A 14584-nucleotide genomic window follows, 5' to 3' on the forward strand; every position below is an offset into this window, starting at 1 on the left:
AATTTCGAAATTAACTTTTTTGTTCCAGGAAGTCTTTACTGTTCTGCTATTCTCCGAGTTAAGAAAAAAATATGAAGCATTTCCTCAGCTAGGATAATTTGCATAGGTATCCTTCAATTTACTGAATTGTCTCCGGGTTGATTCACACAAGCATCCCCCTATCTCCAACCTCGACTAAGCATCCCCCCAGCAAAGAATTTCACTTCGAGCATGGTGAAATGACGTTATGAATCCTGAAGAGATTCTGAGAATAAGAAATTAAAATAGCACGTACAGTAAAGAGGCATGGAGCAATCAATATGTTCTATGATGTTTTGCAGGTATACATTCTGGGCCAGTGGTGGCTGGTGTCGTGGGGCTGAAGGTTCCTCACTACTGCTTCTTCGGAGACACAGTCAACACAGCGGCGCGGATGCAGACCACCAGCTTGGTAAGCGAATGCACAATAGAAATACTTTGCATCAAAGTGCACAAAATGAAATGTATATATTTAACTTTCCTTGTGTATTGCACATTGGCATCAAGTTATGTAGGGAGTAGCCTAGAGAGTCTTAGACACAGACGTTCGAGGTGAAAAATCCCATCCGAGATCATCTACGACAGGAATCAAACTCAGTTATCAGTAACCTATAATATTATTGGCTCCTGAAATTATTATTTCCAACATATAAACCATCTATTTAACCTAAGAAAACCAATGTCTGCTAATTTGTAATTCCACTTTCAGTTGCAATGTTGCAATCAAATTATTCATTTAAACGACTTGTTTTATTGTAGATTACACGTTCTCTGCCCACCACGGCGTTCATTGAGTATCGAGGAAAGGAACGATTGTAACTAGTAACCAGTTCATTCTTATTGTGTGAGAGGGAACACTATTTTAAATACTGCAACTAAGAGAATATAGCATTTACATAAACCTCGTTTAACGATGCATGAGAAAGAAACTTAGAGAAAATCCACGTGTTTTTAGAAAAAAATACATTTAAATAAAATAAATATTTTAAAATTTTATTATTTTTTACCAGATACCAGAAAAGAGAGAGAGAGAGAGAGAGAGAGAGAAAATGAAGTATGAAAGTTTGATTTTATGAAATTCCTAGAAAAGTTTATTAATGTCAGAAGTGTGTTGCACATTTATGCTTAGATCTCTTAGCAATTCATCTAAATACCTTAATTCCTGTTGGTACAGCAATAATTATTGTAGCTGCAGTAAAGTATGCCCGTGTATCTACGTCTATCCCCACAGTAAATATAAACAAAAAAACTGTTTGAAATTTCGAAATTAAAATTACTATTTGATTCGATTCCATTTGCACAGTATCTACGGTCCCTAACTAATAGTTTGCATCTTTCTGTTTCCAGCCAGATCAAATTCACGTTTCCGACGTCACTATGCAGTTGCTAGGAGCTGGTGAATATATCACGGAATCCAGAGGCATCATAAAAGTCAAGGCAAGTCTTACCATCTATTTTATGGATGTTTTTGTATACGTATATCAGAAAGTCTAAATTTTTCAAGGATCAACTAAAATTTCTTCTAGTTTTATGTTTACAACTTCTGTTCGGATAAAAAGCAATTATACAAAATGCTTTCAAGTTTTATTTTCCTCATGCACTTTGATGCCGTAGAAAACATTGTTACACGAATAGAATTCAACAGCCAAGGAATGGCATGTAACACCAACACTAGTCTGTTTTTACATAGGGAGGTGCTTATGCAAATGACAAAAATGACAGATTTACAGTAAGGTTTAATGAATGTTCAAGTTTTCAAGGTATGTTACGCTATGCCAAGTAGCTAGAAGTGAAGACGGGATTTAGTGCCGTGGTACAACACCTTGATTCTGCTTTGCCTTTGCCTTCACATGAAATGCATTACAATGAGAGAGATGTAAAAATACGAGTGATGCTATTTTTCTGAGAGACTTAGATACCGAAATATGTTAGTTAGAGACAATGTTACCAACATGAATAATTATTTAGCCCCTCTTGAATTGGCGATCTTCATTAAATGACCATATGGTGAACTTCAATGAGTTTCCCAATTGCTTCGGACTACTTCTTGGTCGTGTTTTGACATGACACATCTTCATTAATCGTCATGAGTATAATCAGTGGCGTGCCCAGGATTTTCGAAAGGGGGAGAGGTATGTATACATTCTTTTCGTAGTCAGCCCTAATTGTGCCATCCTTTCCAAATTTGACGTTCCATTTTTTAGAAATACTGACCAAAAAAGGGGTGTTATGACTCCCACTAACACCCTTTGGGCACGGCACTGAATATAATATAACGCAAACGCTCATTGTTCTAAGAACCTCACCAACTTTGGTTTTCGCTGAGTTGAGTTAGGTTGTTCATAATATAACATTTAGATATTCTCAACAAGTAAAATGTAAATATTTGAATTGCCACTCAAATCTTTTGGCCATGGTTTGAAGTATCTCTTCGGAGAGTCGATAATAATAATAATAATAATAATAATAATAATAATAATAATAATAATAATAATAATAATAATAATAATGATTTTCTAAACTCTCTTGTCAACCATTACAATGATTTTAACCATTAAGGATGAAACTTTATTTTAATGCAGTATATTTACAATGTATATTTTAATGTATCTTTTGTGTATTTTAATTCTTTATAATGTAGGCTACTACATTCTTGTCAAATTTGTAATTAGAATTTCTAACATGCACATTGTACCTAGGTATGAACTGCTGTTTCAAGTAGGGATGAACACAAAATTCAGATAACGAATATCTGGATTTCAAATTAACCGATATCCGTTTCGGACGGAACGGATAATCCAAATATCCGCATAATATGGATATCCAGATAATCCAAAATCCAAATATCCTAATAATTCGGATAGTACAGATTTGATGAAGGATTTGTAGAAAATCCGTACAGTGAAATGCGAACGTGACGAATAAAGAAATATGTGAACAGCCCTTAAAACAGACAAACGATATAACTGTCCGGATAATACATACATAGAATATACATAGGGTATCCGGATAATCCAGATATCAGGATAGAAAATTATCCGATATCCACATAAAATTTTATCCGGATTTGGCCATCCCAAGTTTCAAGGCATTTTAGCTGTTCTTCAGTACGATAATATAAGTATAAATATAAATATATACTAACTAGCTTGCAGACTGGGCAGCAAAGTGCCTGGACGTACGTGTGTTATTGTCATTTCTTCGTACTTTGAATTCCTTCTGATTTCAGGGCAAAGGTGAGATGCAGACGTTTTGGGTGAGAGACAAGGCCACTGGTTCCGAGGACCTTCAACTTGAAAAGTGTTCATGATGTCTTTCAGGAAGCAACGACTTGGTCTCAGAAACTCCTACCACACAAACGCATGATCATAGATGATACCTGCCTGTACACAGCGTTGTACAATCACAACTTTTATCCAGTAACATTTGTTAATATTTTATTCCTAACAATGCATAATTTAAATGAAAATATTTTCTAAAGTTTAAAGCCAAGAGAGAAAAATATATCATTATAAAGTTTGTAGGACATATGTATCGAGTTTCCAAATTATATCTCTTTGCATAATTAAAAGTAAAGATAGCGTTTTTGAATAACATTTTGTGTCTATTTTATTATTATTGTTTACCTTTGAATTGCAATAAATATAGAATTTAATGAAATATTCCTATTTTCATTTCTTCATTATTTACTGGCGTGTATCAATAAACAGTATTATTTTTGTAAAAAATGAAATGTTCGAATGATATTGAGGTGTTCAGTACAGCAATAGAAAATCAAGAAAATGTGGAAAATACAAGTCACGTTGTTGCTGGGTGACCCTCTGAAAGTTATTCAACTATTTCACGTAGTACACCCTGACAACGACGACTCACAGTCAGTAAAATCATCTTCTGAGCTTCTGGTTCATGTGTGTTTATGATTGGCCCTTCATCATTCGTGGCGAGTAAAGTGGCATAAGAGTAGATAGCTACCTAGGTATATCGATTGCTACACTCACACGCGTTAAAGTGCGCACGTTGGAAAAATGCTTCTGTTACTCATAATAATAATAAAAACGTACTCTTGACAGAGTTTTAGCATCCATCACTTTCTTAATAAAGTGGGCTAGATCACTGTATACATTAATTATACTTACATACAGTGGCGTAGCAAGGGGTGGGCGCCGGGGCCTCACGTCCCAAAGGTTCATACGAAAAATGTAATAAATAGAAGTGAGAAAAATAGATGGAAAAGGCTATATTTTGTAGCCAATAAAATTACAACATTCGTTTATATCTGGCTTTAAATTCTACTTAAACGTTATATACGCCAAATCAGGGGTGAAACATACTACTTAAAGGGCCCCGAAACAAGTAAAAATTATTGTCATATTTCTCATGTGAAACATTTACGCAAAAATTCACGCTAACTTCCTTGCATATTTTTAATCATTTAGCTATTATTTTCTTCAATAATAAGAGCTTTGTCTATTCTTTTCATCTTTCTCTTCACCTTGCACTCCAGATTTTAATATTTTAACAATAAAGCACCTCCAACTGCCAGGAAGCGTGAGATGCTTGCGTCGTTTATAACCCAAGGACGAAATGTGTAATATTAGCAGTTCTTCCTTCCTTCCTACAGCTTCAGTTTGCTTCCGGCAAACAGAGAAATACATTTTCAGGGTGAATGAAATTATTAAATATAATTTTCGTCATTAATTTATTACTATTATTTAAATATGATACTTTGCTGACGTACCTCTGAAGATTTTGTATCGATTCACATTGAGATTTCCAATTTAAAGAACGGATGGGGGGCTCGCATTCTAATCTCTCCCAGGGCCTCACGATAACTTGCTACGCCACTGCTTACATACATATATACATACAACCCTGCCTGAGCTAAAATACAGCAACTATCATGACCTGAATTGACAGAAAAACTCTCCAAGTTTACATGCACATTAGAAGTACGAGGGGCATACTGAAAGAAATGAGCAACATTAAAAAAAAAAAACAACAAGAGAAAAAGAAAGAAACAGAATCCATCAATACACGCAAAGTAAATCATCGCAAAATATAGACTTTACTGAACGCGTCGAGGTAGTGTGACGTCATTAGCTTCCATTGCGTCGTGAGCGCAGTCAGTTGTTTAAAAAATGGCTGACAGTGATGTTTCGTTTCGACAAAGTGCTGTGATTTAATCTCTTGTTATAGAGGGAATTCCTGCTGCTGAAATTCACAATAGACTTCAGCGTATGTATGGAGATGTATGCATGGGTGCTAGCGTTGTTAGAAGATGGGTAAACCATTTTAAAGAAGGAAACACGAGAATCAAAGATCGGCTTCGGAGTAGTCACCTCCACGGAATGCAAGATGGAAAGCAGAGGAGTGCATTCTGGTTGAATTTCTTGAACCTGGGATAAGCATAAATGCTCCCCGTTATATCCAAACACTTAGCAAGCTCAGTCGTGTATTGCGGGATAAACGTCCTGGAAAGAAAATCATTATTCAACTGCACATCCATACATCGTCAGATTTAAATTCTCAGTGGATTCTTACGGTTTAACGAACATGTGATATCCTGATACCGAATTTGATCTGAAAATGCCACTCCACTCTTCCAATTCCACCATTTCTACTTTGATGTCCCTCTCTGCACACACAGCGATACTAGCTCGACTGCGCATACATCGACAGACATGCACTCGAGGCCTTTATCCTTCAACGAATAGTCAGTTGCCGTCTTTTTTACGAACCTTGCTACAGACATTTCTCTTTTTGTACATCCTTTTTTAATAATTCTGCCAGTTTTTAATTTTGCACTTTTCCACAATGAATATTTATATTTTAAAAAATACCGCAACATTTTTTCTCGAGTTTTTTTAACGCTTCTGCATTAAGGATACAAACCAATCAGTCCTAACCTTCGGTACATCCTTGAATAGTTACGAGTTCGTATATTTATATTTCATATTTGGAAAATATAATTAGAAAATATTTTTTTTGCTCGGAAAGAATATTGCGTAGTGTTGTGTAGTTATTGTTTCAAACTTGTTATATTAATTTCTATTTGCAATTGTTTTCTTTACGCCGCTTGTCTCCATATCTACGTTATTCAAGACAGTGAAATAGAACGAAAAACTGATGAAAAAGACGATGAAGCAACACACATCCATGCCCTATCCTTGATTTGAATCTGGAATCCCCACAATACTAACGCTTTTAAATATATATTTAAATATATTAGTTTACAGAGTTCCTGCAAACATTTACTCCACTAAGTGTAAAACTTTGGAAAGTAAGGTAGGCAGATATTTAATTCTTGCAACATGTTTATTGAATAAATATTATTTTATATTTTAGTACAGCAGGAAATAAATAGTGCGTTTGATATTCATATTTACTATCCAATAAATTCGTGCAGAATAATATAGTGGTTGAAGTAACTCTAATCCTGGCAGTAGCAAGATCCTCGTGTGTTCTTGTAGACCCAGTTGAGGAAACGAGTGACTCTTGCGAAGACTGTCGGGTAGTTAGGTCTGGCACAGCCAACGCCCCACGACACCACTCCTGCAAGGGAAGGAGATGATGGGTGAATGAGAGCAACAGGAACAAATACACATACAAACACACGAATAAGTAGAAACATAATAAAATTGAATGCGATAATGTAAACTTCTAAAGTACAAGGTTCCATCTAGGAAAGAACTTTTTCATAGACAAGAAAATATTGTGTATCTCCATGAGCTGCCAGAAAAGGCAGTGAAACGTGTATTTTTATATGCAATTAATGTGTTGTATATCTGTAATTTGAGAATTACTATAACACAAGAAGATATATTTTTTTAGTGTTTGAATAAAAGCCTTTGGCTCCCTAGGCGAGCCCTTCTAAAATTTCTACCAGATATTTGTACAATAATAATAATAATGAAATCATGTAGCTAAGTTTGTAGAAAACAATATAATTTAGGAAAAAGCTTTCCTTCTCTTCACACACAAAAATACTAAATGTATCAAATATATCTGATGCACCAGAAACGCATCGAATGCACTGAAGTTTGTTTTTTAGCCTTTGCCAAGAATGAACATTAGTTTGATGCATTATTTTCATATCGTTTGTAATGGTAACCCAATATGATGTGAATACTTCTTTCTATGTCTAGCTGAACTGTAATGCAACAATTGATGCATTTTGCATTTTTCTTGATGATGCACTTAAACATACAAATAATTTCAATATTAAATTACACCAATGGCTTATTATGGGAGGTAATGTTTGCGATTACTATTACCATCACGACATTAATCTGATCAGAAATGATTTGTGCTGAAAAAAGTTAAGCAGCGAGTGGAGAAACACACTCATTTGTTTTCCTCTGACTACTTTCATGCTTATCATACGATTTTCCTCAACACAAATCTTGTGTTCTTCGTTTTTGTAGCCTATTAATAAACTGGTTATCGTGTTTCTGCTTGTATTCCAGAGAGTGTTGAAAGAAAAATTATTATTCTGTAGTAGGAAGTAAAATCGAAATAAAATTATGCTACAGGAACTTAATTTAATATTAACAGTGTGACTTGATATGTGATTAGAGAGGAAATGGTAAAATGTAATGCCGATCGTAGTGTTTCTATTTCGGAACCAGTTAATTCCTTTTTTCTCTCTTTGAAGTGCCATAATAATTATTCATTTAGAAAATCAATATATAATTACTGCTGTGCTAATGTACTTTGTGTAGTTCTGTTATCTGTATCGTATACCATCCATATACTAACGTATTAACTGGAATATAGGATACATACCAGCCAATTCATGTTTGGTGCCATTGTGTGCATGTAGTGGGCCACCACTGTCTCCCTGTAAAAGAAAACCAAATTGAAATTTAAAATTTACATTCAAAGTTATTTGAGCTCGTTATAGTCTAGACATTCAGTTCGCTCTAGAGATTTATGAAATATATTTTAGCCCTTGTCCTACATTTCAGACTGTAACATTTTGTAATTTAAATTTTCCATATTGCATCTAATCAGTACTACATAGTTTTGTCGAGTATGAAGTTACAAGTCGTATATTTCATAAGATGTGATATTTCTTTACTCATCAATGCATGTACTTAAAACAATTAGCAAAAACAAGTCACAAACTGCGATTTTCTGTTGCTTTCGTTTAAAGTTATACTGAATCAATGAAATAAAATATTATAATTTTATAATGCGCATGCATAAAGATTCTAACCAGTGCTGATCCAATACATATTATGTCTGTAAGGTTTGCTATTATAGGAGTTAACATAAATAACTTTCTGCTGTAAAATTTTAGCCTAGTTAGAACCATAACATAAATCTTTCTTTAACAATTGTATTGTATTATCTTTGCTGATCAGCAAACTTTGGCTATCTTTTCTATGAAATATGTCTGCAATTGCCAATCACCGTGGGGGAGTGGATTACACACTAGTGGTCCCCAGTTCGAATCCTGTTCTGCGCATGGGAGTTCTTTGTAAGTGCCCCTTCATCAATTTCATCATATCATCACTCACCCCAATCTTCGCAAATTAGCCAAAAGTGGCACAAAAAGAGAAGTAAAATATACCAAATCAGCAACAACATAAGTTTACATCTTAGTGTCATGTTATACTTACATGGCAAGCTCCCTTCTCTCCCTCGAGGTAGCCGGCGCACAGCATCTTGTCGGTGATCCTGAAGCTCCCGTAGCCGGTCTCCTTGCACTCCTCGTTGGACATGATGGGCATCGGCAGCTCCTGAAGGGCCGTGGCCACGTCTCCGCCCTCTTTGATCCTTCCCCAACCGACGAGCATGCCCAAGTCCCCTGCGTACGTGTTTTCTGAAATACAAGGAAGTACGCTTTAATACTAGGTGAACCATATTGATGGGACACATTTCAAATGCACATTTCTAGGAATGTAACAAGCATATTTATTATGCACTATGTGCAATACATAACCAAGATACAGGAGTTTAGAGCACTGTTCATTGCTTGAATATAACATCCCGTAGATGGACACCACCTTGAGGAGAACATTCTTGGACTCTCGAAGTCACACTGACATTCGAGATCATCCAGGTGAAGGTTTCTTGTTGGCACTAGCTGCGTCAGGGAAGTTTTTAAGAGCATGCAGGATTATCTTTCGAAATGGTGCTTCACGATTTTTGAAATGATTTCGGAATCGCCCTTGTGATGTAACGATGGAGCTTCCACTAGTGAGGAATACTTCCACAAGATAAGCAATTTCAACCGGAGTCCATAGAACCATATTTCAATGGAATAATAAAATTAAGAATGAATTAATATTAACTACCAAGCTCATGCTTCCAAATACACTGCAATTGAAAAATCTTGGAATATTCTTACTCTCTGAAATTACAAAATAAAATGTTATGGTCCACCCTGTATTAGATGAAATTGGTACTCATGTTCTCTGATTATTTGAAATGTTCCTTCAGTTATATTTGATGAGTCACTGTTAATAATATGGCTACATATACACTGAACGAACATCTACTTCGAACGAATATGATTAAATTGTAGAAGCTCGAGTTATGGATAAGTAAGTGCACCGAGAAGCTAATAGCTATGATTTAACGTACATATTATATGTTATGTAATTTGGTTACTCTATTAGCATGGTCGAAAACAGTCATGAAATATAAATTATATCATGGAATATCCTGTTGTAATAGATTATCTTTTACAATTTTTTTTGGCTCAATAAGGACACTAACATTATGCTCTTCTAATAACCTTGATTATGCTTGCATTCTCCGTAAGCAACCAATGCTAAACAAATACTGGGAAGAATTGACTTGACTTGCCAAAGAAATGTTCTTTGGCAAGTCAAGTCTGGAATTAGATGCCAACAAACTGCAGAAAGGAGACAAATTTGGTCAATTTTAACATTTTAACATTCAAGTTAGGATGTTGATATGAATGCTGACAAATGACACGTGAATGAATACCTCTCAGATTTGAAACTTCTTCATTTCATGTGTCTCTTTTCATACTCTGTATGTTGGCAATTTTCTATATGTTAGTAATAATTTTCTATATGTTAGTAATAATTTTCTATATGTTAGTGATTTTCCGTATTTTGGTTATTCTATAGATTTTTGGTTACACAGTATATTCGTATATAATTTGTTAATTAAATTCTTGTAACGAGAGTTCTTATGTGTGTAATGCCGAAACCTTCTATGTATAGACAGAGCACATGCAAAAGCAAACATATTAGTACAGTTCCTGTAATTTCCATTCCAAGTGATAAATATACATTACGGATAAAGTTTTTAACACTAATGGAATTTATAAAATTATAAATATTGTTTAAATTATTGCTAGTTTGTGTAGCATTACATTAAAATAAATATAATTAGTCACCACTATACGTACGGATGCCATAGTAAAAAATAGAATCAGTATTTTAGTTCCAATCTTATGACAAAGTACTTCATTAAACTTTACCTCGAATTGATGGCAAGCAGACTGGCATTATTCCGTCTTCGAAATCCACGGGCTTGTCCAGTTTGATGAGGCCGATATCGTTGTTCAGAGTGAAGGGGTTGAACAATGGATGTGGCATTATCATCTCGGTTTTCCTCGTGAAGAATGATGTTTCAGACTCGTTCAGGCGATCGTGGTCCATTAGAACAACAGTTATCTTACTTGCATCGAATCTGCAAATATTAATGACAGAATATGAGGTAAGAAAAGTAGATATATTCGATTAAATATTATAAAAATTGATCATCCATACTGCAGAGGAAACACTGTATTTTTACTGAGAAGATTTGAAAACACACATTTTCATCAATGGAACAGTACCAGATAAGTAAACGTGGTGCGTGAATAATAAAATGTATTGAAATATGAAAATGTCCTGTTAACTAGAATGAATTAGGTACATAAAGAAGTATGCAATGCAATAATCTAATATTTTTTTCGGCCAGTAAATACTATATTAACCAATAAATAGCAAATATTCCTTGAGATACTAAGTACATGAATTATAGATTGACTAAAGTTGAATGAAATATATTTCCATTTGAGAATATTGGTTTAAACATCTTTATATTTTTAACTAAGAACCACAAGCAATGCTCCTTTAATGAAAGAAATCGAATTTAGAATGTTTTTAAGAAGATAACATCAGAAACAACTCATCACTTTTAGTTATCACTTATCTGAAAAAATAATTTATTAAAGCATGAACGTATGACAACACTTTGGATATTTGAACCTATGACCAGTAAAGGCTGGATACACTTTAAGAAGCCTTAGAATAAATTATGGAGAATTGTGTCTATTGTAGCAGGGCTACTCACCCTTCCAGGCAATGAGCGGCAGTAATCAGATAGTTGGCGTTTGCCAAACTGGCACCGCAGTAGAATTTCCCGTCGTAGAGGAGAGCAGCCATCCAAGGATATTGGTTTACAATAGTTTCCTTCCCACCAACTACTTTGCTATCGTCATCAGTGAGTACTTTTGTAACTCGACCGCATTCTGTTGAAGTAGAGAATAACAGTGTTTTAAAATCACTTTTTACATTTTTTTATAGGAAGATCACACTAAGAAATAATTCATTTTGAGTTTTCTTCGAAAAAATAGTGATTACATCCAACTGAATGGGAATGTTTTTCACTCTTCCGATCTGGTGCCTCACACTTAATAGAAGTGTACGATCTACTACTTGGTTATGCAATATCAGAACGAACTTTATATAATTATAATCATACATAACATTAATATAAAAACAGACTTAGATGGGCAGGCAGGCACGAATGGAAAGAAAAGTTTACAGAATTCTTGTTAGGACACCTGATGGTATGAGACCTGTAGGAAGGCCAAGACAAAGATGGAGGGATAACATTGAGATGGACCTAAAGAAAATCGGACTGGATTGATCTTGCCAAGGATAGGGATAGATGCAAGGCTTATGTTGCTGCAGTCATAAACCTTTTGGTTTAAGAATGCTAGACGGTTAGTTAGTTATCAATATAAAAACAAACTAGGGGTTTGTACACGAGCGTAGGTCAAATGTTAAAACAAGACAACATTTAATCGTGAATATGTTCTCATTATATTCTTCAGAATTTCTTCATGATCAACGCCATTCAAAATGTTTTATTATTCTTTAAGTAAAAATACTTGACAAAAATGTAATGTGGTGTTCTCGTTATGTTTAATATGAAATTTTAAACGATTTATATTTTGTTTGGATATCTGGTTCATGAATATTTTTAAAAGATATTTAGTAAATGATCATGGGAAATACTAAAATGCATTTATCTGTTGAAAATATCTGGTTCATGAATATTTTTTAAAAGATATTTAGTAAATGATCATGGGAAATACTAAAATGCATTTATTTGTTGAAACCCGATCAATGTACTCACTGCACGACTCGCAGACTTCTGGTTCAACCGCCTCCTCAGAGCCGAAGAGCCATTCCAGGATTCCTTTCTGCTGCAGATCCTCTGTGTAGTGCTCAGCGTCCACCAGGTACTATGGGAGGAAGAATATTTCTAAGTTAAAATGGAACAAGAACTGATTTCGGTGAAGTGAACTTGCTGATTTTAACAAGGAAGAGAAAACCTCCACTCACATCAATATTGTAAGGGTATTTATTAGGGCTCGGCCGATACTAGTGGTATAGGTATCAGAAAGTATCGGTTAGAATTCATCTACCGATACCAGCAGATAATTTTCCGTGGTCTTTCACGGGGTCCACAAAAATGCCGCGTGACACTTTCGCGGAGTCTAATTATCCTGGAAATTATGCACAATTCAAACTTTATTTTTATTTTGCTCAAATTTTGCCCCAAAAGTTGATCACGTAACATCTATTTTAATATTCTGACGTGAATATTCTAAAACAAATTTCTTTTTAAATTGATGCATATAATTGGAAACCCGATCAATATACTCAATATTCATTAATATTTTGAACAAATGTTATTCATTACAATTTTCAAGTATCGATACCGGCATCGGTGAGAATCGGTCAAAGTATCGTCATCGGTATCGGTTGAAAGTGATATCGGCTCAGCCCTAGCATTTATTTCTACGTCTATCTACCCTATTCAAATTTCCAACGTAAATGTGCAGAATTATTGACTATAAGCGTAGTAGTGTTACCTCATTTGTTTCAGGTTGGTTGCTATTATTATATATGCAAAGGTTTGTTTACACATAATGTTTTCTTACACTCAATTATATCAGTCATTTGCTATCTTCAGTATGAAACAAATAACCACGTATGCAATGCATGTACACTGCTTCTACCGATTTTGAAACATTTGACAAATGTCAATGGTTTCTCGTTTCTGCAACCAAAGTGTTTAGCCAAATTGCATGAATAAGAAAAACATGTTTACGTTAAAGTAATATAAATGCGAAATGAAGCAACTTTCATGCCACTTGTCCGAAGTAACCAAAAAGTGGATAAGCGACCAACTTAATAGAAATAATACTTTTCACATTTGTTCAGTATGATGATGATATCTTCATTTCAGCTTCCAAGAGTGGCGCAAACTTATATGGACACATGGGGCTCGAGCCCTTTCCAATAAATTGCCGTGTTACTTCTTGCGTGGTAGAACTTCAAAGTGCATGGCAGGGAAAATAAATGTTTTCTTTTTTACGATGAAGGTTAAAAAAAGTGGTGTTATATGAAGTATGAGGGGATGTTAATGATAAAAAAACTATTAAGTTTCTTCATCAAAGGGGCTACTTGTATAATTTATTCTGGCTTTTCCAACTGGAATCAAGCTTGAAGAAAATTAAGTTCCTTTCAAACGTCCCAGTGCGCAAAGAATACTCTCGTTGTATTAGGAAGAGAATATTCTTTTGTGAACTTATAACTCAAGCGTTTGAGTCCACACAATGTTTTCAATAACTGGTGCTCGTGGCTTCGAATAATAAATTTCTGGCATTAGTGTATTTGATATTTCTAGATTGTTCGGGAAAGGTACTTAAGTAGCAAACTGCGATTTTATGTTATAAGTATAATTTTATATTTTGAATGTGTGAAGATTCTAAATAATAATGATCCAACATGTATATTATGTCTGTCATGTTTTCTCTTAAAATAATAAACATTATGCACTTGTGATACATGATACCGTATCACAGTAAACAAATAGCTATTCAAAAGCATTTATACTTTCGTATGTTCAACCTAATGGCTTCTCACCTGAGCACTCGCAGCAGTGCAGCACAAGAGCGCAATTGAGAACAGTCCGATCGACATTTTGCCGCTTGTCTTCTAGAAGAAGCTGAACCCTACAGAGGTTGCAGTGATACTGGTTTTAGCAGAGCCGCTTCCTTATTTATAAGAACTTATCTACGAAGTTACAAGGGCAAGATAATGCCCGTGTAAAAGGATTTTTCCACCCGAAAATTCAACGACCTTCACGCCAAAGGTGTCTTTGAACACGTACGGATTGGAAAGATATGACCAGTAGCAAGACGTATGAGTTCTCGTTAGATAAACAAAATATTGTAATTGGGTCAAGGTTCTGGCTGGAGAGCATGAGGGCTCGGGTTCACAGAATGGTTAGTCGGCGG

General features: G+C 34.9%; 2 protein-coding genes across 2 annotated transcripts in view; one reads left to right on the forward strand and one right to left on the reverse strand.

Annotated features, from left to right (window-relative positions):
* The window catches only part of LOC146003596 (soluble guanylate cyclase 89Db-like), a 113150-nt gene extending 109571 nt beyond the window's left edge, over positions 1 to 3579 (forward strand). Inside the window, exons 9-11 of the mRNA XM_083141907.1 lie at positions 321 to 430; positions 1366 to 1455; positions 3248 to 3579. Of these exons, the coding sequence (XP_082998033.1) occupies positions 321 to 430; positions 1366 to 1455; positions 3248 to 3328 (281 nt within the window). The 3' untranslated portion in view covers positions 3329 to 3579. The remainder of the gene's footprint in view (positions 1 to 320; positions 431 to 1365; positions 1456 to 3247) is intronic.
* Positions 3580 to 6439: 2860 nt separating this feature from the next.
* On the reverse strand, positions 6440 to 14267 carry LOC146003447 (trypsin-1-like). Its single transcript, XM_083141731.1, has 7 exons — positions 14211 to 14267; positions 12412 to 12520; positions 11341 to 11518; positions 10481 to 10692; positions 8643 to 8845; positions 7804 to 7858; positions 6440 to 6570 (listed from the first exon to the last, which is right to left on the reverse strand). The coding sequence occupies exons 1-7, from the start codon at positions 14265 to 14267 to the stop codon at positions 6449 to 6451; spliced, it is 936 nt and encodes a 311-aa protein (XP_082997857.1). The 3' UTR covers positions 6440 to 6448.
* Between the last annotated feature and the right edge of the window lie 317 nt (positions 14268 to 14584).

The sequence above is a fragment of the Lepisma saccharinum genome, chromosome 20, assembly GCF_977018435.1.
Source record: "Lepisma saccharinum chromosome 20, izLepSacc3.1, whole genome shotgun sequence".
Taxonomy (NCBI): domain Eukaryota; kingdom Metazoa; phylum Arthropoda; class Insecta; order Zygentoma; family Lepismatidae; genus Lepisma; species Lepisma saccharinum.